We start from the raw sequence: 12,159 nt of genomic DNA on the forward strand, positions 1-12,159 counted from the left end.
TCTTGCCAGTTTTACCCTGAAATAGATTAATTTCAGTAAATTCAACCAAAATTAAACCAAAATTAAACCAACACCAAGCTACTGTCATATGTATAGAGTCATATACAAGCTCGTGCATCACCTCATGGAATATTTTGGGCTGGAAGGGACCTTTAAAAGTCCTCTAGTCCAACCTCATTGCAGGGGGGGCCCTGGATATCAGAGGCTGGATTGAAAAGGGTGAAATTAAGGGAATTTAAACACCAGGGTTCATTTCTTTCCTTCCTGCCTTTTGCTGGATATTTTAAAGGTAGCTTGACTTCGTGACTCTTGGACACTCGAGAGGTTCCCTGTCCACCTCCACAGCTGAGGGGCCTTGCACTGGCTGCCTTCATCATTAGTGTGAAATTAGTGTTCCTGGACTTAAATGCACTTTGAATTGGTATGAAATGTGTTTTCTGAGCTATTTCTGCCCTTCCTTGCTGGGCACAAACCACTGGAGAGGTGAGATCTGCTTCCCTGGGCCTTGTGCTCCCAGTGGAGCTCGTCCAAAAAGAGATTTAAAAGGATTTGTTACTACTACCCCTGTCTGGCTTCAAGAGTAAGGACCTAGTACAGAACACTTAAAGCCATTTCAGAGGAAATTCGTGGGAAATTTTTGTAAACTGAGCACAGAATATCACCTGATACCATCTGCTGACTGAAGCAGGGTTTATTTTCCTCTTAGGGTGGAGGAGAAGGAATCGAAGATGTTGGGAGAAGGATGAGGATAATTGTGGGCTTGTTTTTATTTGGGACCTGAGGAGTCTGTCTGGAAGGACTTCAGGGAAAGCTGAGGAAAGGGGTGCTGGAAGGGTGTGAGGGCTTTTTGGTGCCTGGTTTAACTCTTAAATCCACCCCTAGCAAAAGTGTCAGCATTTTAGTGATGTGGAGTTATTTGGATAAACTTTGTGACAGCAAAGGAGAGAGATACATTGTAAGAGTTCAAATACCCAGCATTATGTTTTTAGTGACTAAAAAAAGCCATCTGAAATCAAAGAAGGTGATTTAAAAATTCCCGGCTCTGTGCTGGAAGTGGAGAATCCCGACTTTGCAGGAGGCAGCTGTTGGGCACCGTGTTCCTGCAGAAGCATGTTCTGACCCTGCTGATTGATATCCCTCCTTGTCAATGAAAGAACAGCGTTGTCTTCACTGATAACACAGTTCCTGTGTGCACTTCAGCTGGCAAAAAGCAGATTTTGGAGAAATGCAGCGTTAATTTAATGGGGAGATCAGTCCATCGGGAATGTCCCAGCACAAAAATGCTGTTGGTGATGCAGCAAGGAGACCTCAGAATGGGAGGAGATGCTCTTCTAAGAGCTCTCTGAATCTCATTTAAAGGGCAGCATTTGGCTGGTTTGTTTCTCAGGATAAATTTGGGGAGGAAATAAAAGGCCTTTTCAGCTCTGGCCCTGCCAGAGTTCATTTTTGCTTCTTTCAAGAGTTACTCTTACAAGGGAGCTCTGAAGAGCTGCTGGAAATTGCTGCAAGAGAGAGATTGTTATAAAAAAACCCTTTGCTGAACAGAGTAACTTTTTACATAACCAATTTCTATTAAAGACAGACCTCAAGAGAAAAAAAGGCATCTTAGTTCTAGACCATCTGACAAACCCCATGTTATTGCCATTTTCAGCTCAGGCTTTCAGCCCTTCACATCCAAATGAAATATTTTGCTTCTGAAGGGTATAAAGAGGCTGCATGAAAAACATCCGTGTTATTTCAGCATTTGGCACTGTCAGTTTTGCAGAATAATTGATTGGTGTCTCTCCAGATCAGTTTATCCAGCTTTGGAGGTGTTTTAATGGAACAGTTCCCTTCAGGCAAATAATCTGTGTGCTTGCAAACTTAGGTTTCAGTTTATGCCTGTTTATGCTGCAGTAACAAGACAATTTAATTTTCTTCTTATTTTTTAATTTTTTTAATTTTTTTTATTTTTTAAAGTATCCTTCTAAGTTAGCTATAGCTCATTTCATTTTTACTCTTGATGTCAACCATTGGTCACCATCAGTCATCATTCACAGAATCCCAGACTGGTTTGGTTCGGAAGGGACCTTCAGGATCATCTCATTCCATGGGCAGGGACACCTTTCATTATCCCAGATTGCTCCAAGCCCCGTCCAACCTGGCCTTGAACACTTGCAAGGATTAAATTCAGCAAGAATTCCATATTTGAAGGAATTACTGATATTTTTGTTATAGAGCTGAAGATCTTTCCAGGTCTTTCGCTCCTAAATTCGATTTTGTCACCTGTCACGGCTCTGACATCCTGTTTTGCTCAGTGCTATTTCTGTCCCTCAGCATCTCTAGGTGTCCTCCCTCCAAATGACCTTTTCCTGAAATATCCTCTGGGCCATGTGCCTCTTTTCACTTTCAAACTTGGGTTTTGTCCCACAAGCCTCCCCATAATAACTCAATTAACTTAATTATCCAGGACTCCGTGTTCTTCTGCTGTTACACACAGAGGTGAGAATTATTTGCTTCAGAAGCATTTTTTTTTCCTAGATAATATTATTATATTTTTCAAGAGCCTGACAATTGTGAAGAAGCCCGACAGAAACAAGAGATAAATCCATTATATAATGCCAGCAGCACAAACCTTGGCCTCACACACCTGAGCAGGACATCCTAAAGCTTCACTTAATTATGGTATTGTTAAATTTGGAACACTGGGACAGGCTTTTTCCATCTTCAATGCCTGTCTCAAATTCTTCCTCCTGTGCACAGCAATGGGCTGGTTTTGTTCCATAAACAGGAAAATTCTCTCTCTGATAAATACTTTGGTTTTCTTTGTTTTCTCCCCAGAAGTAACTCTGTCTTTACAAGGTTTGCAAAAAGAACTTTACATTTTAGGGCAGTTGCCTGTGTATTGATATTTCCACTGATGTCCTTCCTATAAAAATTTGGCCAAGTAAAACCAAATAACAGCCCTTTGGGAATTTAATTTGGATGTGCTGATTAAACACCAGCAAGAACTTTGTAATCAAGATCTCTGTAATCCCTTCACAGTGACAATGGTTTGGGTTGGGAGGGATCTTAAAAGATCACCCAATCCACTCCTTGCCATGGGCAGGGACACCTTCCTCTATCCCAGATTGCTCCAAGCCCCGTCCAGCCTGGCCTTGGACACTTCCAGGGATGGGGCAGCCAGAGCTTCTCTGGGCAACCTGTGCTGAGGCATCACCACCCTCACAGCCAAGAATTCCTTCCCAGTATCCCATCTATCCCTGCCCTCTGGCAGTGGGAAGCCATTCCCCCTTGTCCTGTCCCTCCATCCCTTGTCCCCAGTCCCTCTCCAGCTCTCCTGTCAGGGACCTGAGGAATTGATGTGGATTTTCTGGTTTTGGCTTTGTTTTTTTAACTATTTTGAGAACTTACGTTAATTAATTTATTTTTTGCATGCAGGCAGCAGGGAACCTTTGCTAATTTAGTTGCTTTGTGAGGGATTGCAAGCAGAGTTTGAGGAGTGATAACCGTTGGGATTAAGCATATGGACTGTGGGAGGGGATCGAGGAACAGGCTCAGAGATAGGGATGGGTTTTCTTATTTTCTAGCACAGTCACACATTATTGTCGTGAATCATTTTTAGACTGTGAGGTGCTGATGATCTGTTGGGCACTGCAGGATTGCTGAGTCAGAGGGATTCAGACTCAGGATTGGGTTGCTGAGGGTTTTATCAGGGAATCATAAAATCCCAGAATGGTTTGGGTTGGAAGGGACCTTAAAGCCCATCCAGTCCCACCCCCTGCCATGAGCAGGGTCACCTTCCATAGCCCAGGTTGCTCCGAGCCCCGTCCAACCTGGCCTTGGACACTTCCAGGGATGGGGCAGCCACAGTCAGGTCACCTCAAAGCTTCTCTTCTCCAGACTGAACAATCCCAACTCTCCCAGCCTTTCCTCCCAGCAGAGCTGCTCCAGCCCTCTGATCATCCTGGTGCCTCCTCTGGACTCTCTCCAGCAGCTCCCTGTCCTTTCTCCACTTGTCTTCTGTCACCTCCAAGGCTGGAGCTTGCAAAGGCTCCAGGCTGCCCTTCCCTCTGCTTTCATTTCAGGTGACACCCCTTCAGTTCACCTTTTTATCCCTGAGTTTCCCATGTTAAGCCCAAATCCTCCCAGCACTTACAGAGCAGCTGAACTCTTTGAATTTAAGTCGAGTAGGTGAAGCAGGAATTAAAGATTTTCATCCTGTCTCCTCCTGGGTCACGTTAATTGGATGACATGCCATTAGTTCATGCCCCCATCTTGGAAAAACAGGATCCAGATAAGCACTAATCACTTGGAAATTACCTTAATGCACTTTCCAGCATGTTGAATTTCCTGTTGCAACCCCCAAATCCCCAAAGCCCGGGATCCAAAGCCCTGCCAGCATTAACAAGCCACTGAGATCCATTTTTCCCACTAAGCATCTTACAGTCTCGAGATAAGATGAGAACATATGAATTAATTAACGTGGGTAGGAAATAAAAAGGTGATGAAAATGACTATTCTCATCGTTTGATCACCTGATTTTATTAGACTGTTGCAGTCTTGGGGATTGATGCCTTATGTTCACTTTGTGTGGTTATATTTATTAATTTTAATAATTAATAATTTAAATATCTGGCCTTTACACATGGGCTCTTTGCTAACTTTTAGCTTTTAGCTTTTATCCCTCTATTTTAACCTGTTTCTCTTGCAGCTCTCTTGTACATGAATTGCATTTCACAGATTCTGATAATACATTTTCTGTTGAATAATGTGAGTCCACCTTAGATTAATATCAACTAAAAATACACCAGCATAAATCAAAATTTCAGAGGCGTGAAAAGCAGCCAAAGTAATGGTTGGTACAACTTGGAGTGATTTATCTCCTAAAAGTTTCCTTCTGGAAACCAAAGTAGCCTTGTAAAAGCTGCTGAGTATTCCTGACCTTTCCCATTCCAGGGAAATCCAGCAGGAATCCTCCAGGATGCTCCTTCCCAGAAGCAATTCTTGCTAAAGGCCTAAGATTAATGCACAAAATATGAAAGAGAAGCCCTGTTATCTCCTCCAGGTTTCTGCTCGAGGATTAAAACTTCACCCAGGCTGGGAAATTAAACAGGAGGAAAAAGGGCAGTTCTAGGAAAAGAGAATTCCAGAATAAACCAGGCTGGGGAGATTTGGCTTCATTTCAATATTTAAGTTGAATCCTGGCAAAATACAACCCTGATAAAACATATTTTGAAAATGTTTGTAAAGTACAGACGTGGAAATTTGTCTTGTGGTGGTAGAAGATGATTTTTGAAACTGTTCTGTGGCCTTGGGTTATGAGATATTGATGCTGATGGAGAAAATGATGAAGGGCTGGGTTGTTTTTACCATTTGATCACATGTTTGGGTCCTGTTTTAAATACAGTCTGGAAATGACTACAAAGACACGATGCTGAATAATTTTAGTGACAGATTTAAGTCTGTGGCTCAGCTGATGCAGTGGAAGAAAATGTCAGTGACTCCTGTGTCTGGAGCTCCAAGTTCCTGAACATATTGCAGAAATAAGCAGAATTTTGAGGAAAAAAAGGGTATCTAAATGTGGATGTTTTTCTTTTCTTCCTGATTTCTAAAACAGTTTCAGGCTTTGGTACCTTTTCTTTTTAACACTCTTTAGTATTTGATTGTCAGTTCCCTACTTTTTTAAGAAAAACGAGACAAGTTTTCCTTTCTCTTCTTTAATACTAAGAAATGTATTCTTTTCAATATAAAGAGAAAATAATGTAAAAGTAGATTTGTAATCTACTCAGTCAAAAATTTAATCAAAAATTTTAATTTAATATACCAAATAACTATTGCCAAAAGGCATTCTTATTAACACTATTGATATTTTTGATGCTAAAAACCCTTTAAAGTACAACAGGGCTTTTTTTTTTTATTGCCTTCTACACTGTCTCTGGCTTCTGTGCTACATTATATCAATACCCTGAAAATTCATCTTGAGGGGGGAAGAATTGAATTCCATGGATTTCCACCTTCTCACCTGTGCTGGTCCTGGCACTGCAGGATGCAGTTGGGTAATAACCTAATCCTTCCTCTACGATGCTGTTCCCTTGCAGTTTAAAAATACAGGTTTGAAACAGCTCTAAATTTGTTTTTTTTTTTTTAAATGTTGCAGTGTTCCAAATGGAATCATATTTAAAAAACCCACACAGACAATTACAGCAAAGTGAAGGTTTTCTCTTCAAATTATTGATTTTTCCATCAGGCCTTTGGTTATATTTTTATTTAAGTCTTTCCTGTGTATTAATTGGGCGAAAGAGCTCCAGACTTTTAAGGACCTCCTGGTGTGACAGGGGTGTTTCCTCAGGGTTTTATTGCCCCTTGGACAGTTTAAGCTGAGCTTTAATTTCTGGTCGTGAGAGGAAATCAGGTACCCCTGTGCAGTGTTTGACACGTGAACCCTTGGCAGAGGTGCATCTGGGTTTAATTAACGCCCTCACTAATGAACTGCTGCACTCTGAGGTGTCAGGGAGCAGCTGATTTGTGGGGGAGCACAAGTTCCTACAAGACAATCTGTCTCAGTGCTGGTTTTTATCAGTGAATTCCTGGTTTATCCCTCCTGGCTGCTTATCTTGTCTCAGTAATTCACTTTTCTCGTGGTTCCCCGCTTTGCAGCGTCTCTGCTTTTAGGGTGGTTTTTTCTTTGCCTGCAACATTTGTTCTCCTAAACTGGCAAAAAGCTGAGCTGTTTTGTGCTAAAACCTGCTCTGGGAACGTGGCTTTAGGCAAATGTCCACTCCAGAGGCAGTTGGGGTGGGGATGGAGAGCTGGACCTGCCTGTTCCACCATCTCCCATTAGAGAAACTCTTCAAATCTTCATTTCATTGGCAGGGAGCAAAGGAACCTTCTGGATTTATTCCTTAACTTGAAATCCACTGTGAAGAAATCAAGATTTGGGGGGAAAAAAAAAATCTAATTGGATTTTGTTTAGCTAATGAAACAAGAATAATTCCCTGATGGATTTGTGCTGGGTTGTACCTCCAGGCTGCCCTGAGCCAGGAATTGCCCAGGAAGAGGGAGGCATGGGAGGCTTTGGTTATTTTTATGCCTCTAAACCTGGCTTTAAAGGAGGAATAAAGAAATTAATTGGCTCCTGCCCCTGCACAGAACCCTGGTGTGGTTGGTAAGATGGAGCTGAAGGTTTCCATCCTTTTTTCCCCTCGCTTCTGTGCAGTGAGGAGACAATACAGAAATAAACACCTTCAGGGTCCTCTGCCTGAATCAGACTGAGGAGAGAACTGAGGAGTGAGGGGGGAAATCCTGCACTTTTCCCTCCCAGGCGACGTTTGTACCTCGATTTCAGTTTGTATCTCCCCGGGAATTGTCACGTTTGTACATTTTCATTTCTACTGTGGGGCCTGATTTTGTGACACACTCTGAGACGCGTTTGTTTCCCTCCTCCCTGCAACGCATCAAAACATTCAGTTGGTTTTTTAAGCCTCTGATGGAGAAGGACAATTAAGTTGTCAGTATGAGACACATCATCGGGCTCATGATGGCCTCGTGTCGTGCCCAGTGCCTGTTATTCCTGCACTGGAAAATGAGGACATGCCAAAAAAAGGCTTAGGTAGGAATGTCAGTGTATCACAATCGTGGAATCACAGTGGTTTGGCTTGGAGGGGACCTTGAAAAACCATCTCATTCCACCCCCTGCCACGGGCAGGGACACCTTCCACTATCCCAGATTGCTCCAAATCCAACCTGGCCTTGAACACTTGCAGGGATGGGGCAGCCACAGCTTCTCTGGGCAACCTGTGCTAGGAACTCCCCACTCTCACAGGGGAGAATTCCTTCCCAATATCCAACCTAACCCTGATTTTACAGCTAAAACTGTCTGGCTTTAATCTGTATCTGGTTCTCTTTGCTGTACTTTACCTCTTCCCAAATGATTTCCCAAGTCCAGTTGTTACTGCTGTAAAAATAAATTCGGTGTACAGAAGTGTACAAAAGTCAATTTGAAGTTGACTTGTTGGTCAGAAAATCCTAAAATCCCAAAAACTTGAAGCTCACACCTTGCAGCCCCTCCCATCCCAGAGCAGCACTGACCACAACCAGCTACTTCTGATCTGAAAATTTAGACTTGCACTTGAATTTTATGAATTTAGTGAAGTTCAATTTACGTTGTGTTGGTTGGAAAATCAAGATCAACCACTGAGGCCCTCTTAGTGAATAAATCATGGCTTTCACTCAGGAAAAAAGTGGGAATGTTAATATTTTGGACCTACCTGTAGATAATACATGCACTGTTCCTGCACGTGTCGCAGTTCGCCGTGTCCTGCCCAGTCCGATACGAAAGCCTGGAAGGACAGAACATGAAATCATTAAAACCTGATTTCCTTTAACATGCTTTTTGTTTTCTATGATTTTTCTTTTTTCATAATAATCAGAACTTGAAGATTATTTAGAAAATTTTAATGTTGAGTAAGAAAATGAAGCCCTCAGGAAACCAGGACCACAATCAGCACATTCAGCTTCAATGAAGAAATTAATTTTTTTGGGGGTGGATTAATATTTTCTCCACTTTCACACTGAGCAAACTTTTCATGGAGCTATAAATTAAAACACATAATGCATTACATTAGGAGGAATGTAGAGAGTATAATACTGAAAAATAGGATTTATTTTAGACTCTTTTAAAGTTATTTTCTGCAGGGGCAGAGCACCTGCTCCTCTGCTTCCTTCCCAATGTACAATAATGAACAATCCAGCAGTAGAAAAAAAAAAATGACCTTATTTTTTACGTGACAAAATACCCAAAACAAGTGTTAATGGGAAATCACACCCAAACTGTTTGATGTGCCTGTCCCTAAGATGAGAAATCAGCATTTCTGAAATGCTGCTGCAGGCTGGTTGTTTAGCTTAGAAAATGATCAGCTGGTGCTGACAATGCCACTTTCCTTAAATATTTTAAAGGTTTGAAGATGTGATTATGAGCCGTAGGAAGTTGTGTCGTGGCCAAGTGCTCTGGGGCTGTGGGAACAGCTCTTGGACCCTGGTGGATGGACAAAAGTTCACCACAGGGTGAATCTACTTCTTCTAAGACTTCTTTCCTTCTAAAAGCCAAAGGCAATGCAGAGTTGTTGCTGTTCTAGATGATTATTTGGCCTCAAAAATTGCTTTTTATTTGGAGGAACATGCTCAGATTGCCTGAATGTTGTTAACACAACACCAAAGGCAAATCACAGAATCGTGGAATGGTTTGGGTTGGAAGGGACCACAAAGCCCATCCAGTCCCACCCCCTGCCATGGGCAGGGACACCTTCCACCAGCCCAGGTTGCTCCAAGCCCTGTCCAACCTGGCCTTGGACACTTCCAGGGATGGGGCAGCCACAGCTTCTCTGGACAACCTGTGCCAGGGCCTGCCCATCCTCACAGCCAACAATTCCTTCCCAAGATCCCATCTAGCCCTGTTCTCTTTCAGCTGTGCAAAAAAAAAACTACAAAGCAAAATGTCTGTATTCTGTGCTATTCCTGATGGGGAAAAAAAACCAGGACTGGTTTATATTTACCTTTACTTGTTATGCTCTCTCAGAGCAGAAGCAAGACCTGGTTTTCATTTCCCCTTTTAAAAATCTTTCAGAAGGCAACATTCAAGTTGTCACCACTATTAAACTTAGACTTGTAAAATGGTTTTTTTCCCCCAAGCTATTGATCAGGTATTAAAAGCTCTTACTAAAGATACAACATTTAAAGTCTACAGATGAGTTGGTGAAGGCCTTTATTTACTGAGGACATAAAGAATAGTCAATAGTTTCCCTCAGAGGAACGTGCATGACTCTGTGAGGGCCTCTTTATAGGAAAAGCCATAAACATATTGTGGAAGGTGCCAACTTCTTTTGTCTTTCTCTTTAAAATTGGTTTCCAGTTGGGACATTTTCATTCATCTCCGTAAACCTGCAAGCAACCATTCAAATTAGTTAATTATCTGGCTTGTAGATTAACAACCTCCTCCTGTGCCAGCCTTTCCTCCTTCCACACAGGTTTCTGCTGTTCATGTTCAGCCTCTGCTCTGCTGCTTGAGACATCATTTAATAGTAAGGGCTTTTTAATAAAGTCTTCCAAGTTACAGAATCACAGACTGTTTGGGTTAGAAGGGACCTTACAACCTGTCTAGTCCCACCCCCTGCCATGCACAAGGACACCTTCCACTAGCCCAGGTTGCTCCAAGGCCCATCCAACCTGGCCATGGACACTTCCAGGGATGGGGCAGCCACAGCTTCTCTGGGCAGCCTGTGCTGAGGGCCTGCCCACCCTCACAGCCAAGGATTCCTTCCCAATATCCCATCTCACCCTGCCCTCTGGCAGTGTGAATCCATTCCCCGTGTCCTGTCCCTCCAGGCCCTTGTAAATAGTCTCTCTCCATCTTTCTTGTAGCCCCTTCAGCACCTGAAAGGCCACAATCAGGTCCCCCCAAAGCTTCTCTTTTCCAGGCTGATCAATCCCAACTCTCTCAGCCTCTCCTCCCAACAGAGCTGCTCCATCCCTCTCATCATCCCGGTGCCTCCTCTGGACTCGCTCTAGGTCTGTGTCCCTGGTTGTATTTTAGGTGCTCTGAGGGATTTGCCCCACAAGAACACGATTTCTGGCAGTGGTTGGTAAAGGGAGCTGCTCAGATCAGCTGCTGGCAGTGAACCTTGAGAACTCCTGGTTTTTCTTGTGTCCCCTCCTCAGGGTGTTTGAGACCTGTAGTATTCACTGTGGGACTGAGGACAGAGGAGGAGGTTTTGCCATGAGCTGTAGTCCTGCTTCCAGAACTTGCAGTGGCTTTGAAATCAAATTAAAAATGAGGTAGCAAATCAAATGAGGTTAGTCTACTGTCTTCCCAGAAACTGATTTTTCAGTATCTTATTTAAATTACTTTGCCCAGAGAAGCTGTGACTGCCCCATCCCTGGAAGTGTCCAAGGCCAGGTTGGATGGGGCTTGGAGCAACCTGGGCTAGTGGAAGGTGTCCCTGCCCATGGCAAGGGGTGGAAGGAGATGGATTTTAAGGTCCCTTGCAGCTTAAACCAATCCGTGATTCTATTATATGATGATCTTTAAATGCACAATAATTCCAGATTTTCATATACTTAAAAACATATTTGCTGGTATAAGGCAGCCTCGTTAAGCTGATGAAAATGGGCCTTTTGATATAAGGATTTAAAAATGAGATGATTTTTGCATCATGAGTTTGAAATCCTGATTTCTCAACTGACACATTCAGCTCTGCTTGTTTTAGCATCATTGTCATTCTCAAGCTCCACTGGTTATGGGGATACATTCATTTTCTAGTTGGATTTTTCATTAAATTTTCTTAAAGCGATATTTTCCTCATTGAATAATTTTAGCTTTTCAGAGATGATTTTTTTTACATATTTAGTAACGTTTTCTTCTTTGAACCACCCTGTTAGAATTCTCTGTAAGCCCCAAGAACACCCCATGGTGTCCCAGTGTTTGGTTTCCATCAGGCAGTTTCAGAGCTCTGTGTTCTGGGAGTGTGTTAGTACAGTATAAATTCAATTATTTCTATATAAATTAATTCTGTTGTTGATACCCCGGGGCTTTGGACTTTTACTTTCTTGTTTTCACATAATTATCTACATAAACACTTGCATGGAATTCATCTCCTTCATGCCAACAAGGATTTCACTGTTGGCACAGCATTTCCATGTAAAATTTAGGCTGATTTTCAGTGCAGAATTCCTGAAAAATGGAGTTTCTATCAGTGTTAACTGCTAGAAACAGTTTGTGAGCACAGTCTGGATACCAGGATAAGGACAGCAGAGTTCTGAGTGATGATGTTTTCCTTGTGAGGTGCTGTATTTTGAATAAGCTTTTCTTTTTTTTCTTCCTTAAAAAAAATATTTGGAAGTGTAGGAGAGTCAGGTTAGAGACCGAAACCTTTGTTGTTCTTTAGTAAACCAGTCATTATTTTTGGTAAGAAGAAACCCCTTAAAATGAGAAGATTTCCTACAGAAAATCTGTCATCTTTTGAGAGAAATGCGAGTTGGTTTTGGTCTTAGATCCGAAATGGAATCCCCTTGGAACTGAGGGAGATGCCTGGAGCCAGGGCTTCCCTCTGAGCTGTGACTCCCGTGGGCAACCTGCTTCACCTAAAGATGATCTCAGCACTAAGCCTGGCAGCTTGTTGTCTT

General features: G+C 42.5%; 2 protein-coding genes across 3 annotated transcripts in view; one reads left to right on the plus strand and one right to left on the minus strand.

The window, feature by feature from the left end:
• DOCK1 (dedicator of cytokinesis 1) overlaps nt 1–12,159 on the plus strand; it is a 263,338-nt gene that overhangs the window by 88,241 nt on the left and 162,938 nt on the right. The window lies entirely within an intron of this gene.
• The window catches only part of INSYN2A (inhibitory synaptic factor 2A), a 38,148-nt gene that overhangs the window by 1,793 nt on the left and 24,196 nt on the right, over nt 1–12,159 (minus strand). The window contains exon 3 of the mRNA XM_050305365.1: nt 8,250–8,321. Coding sequence (XP_050161322.1) covers nt 8,250–8,321 — 72 coding nt within the window. The remainder of the gene's footprint in view (nt 1–8,249; nt 8,322–12,159) is intronic.

Source organism: Myiozetetes cayanensis, unplaced genomic scaffold (genome assembly GCF_022539395.1).
Source record: "Myiozetetes cayanensis isolate MyiCay16 unplaced genomic scaffold, myiCay2020 scf10, whole genome shotgun sequence".
NCBI lineage: Eukaryota > Metazoa > Chordata > Aves > Passeriformes > Tyrannidae > Myiozetetes > Myiozetetes cayanensis.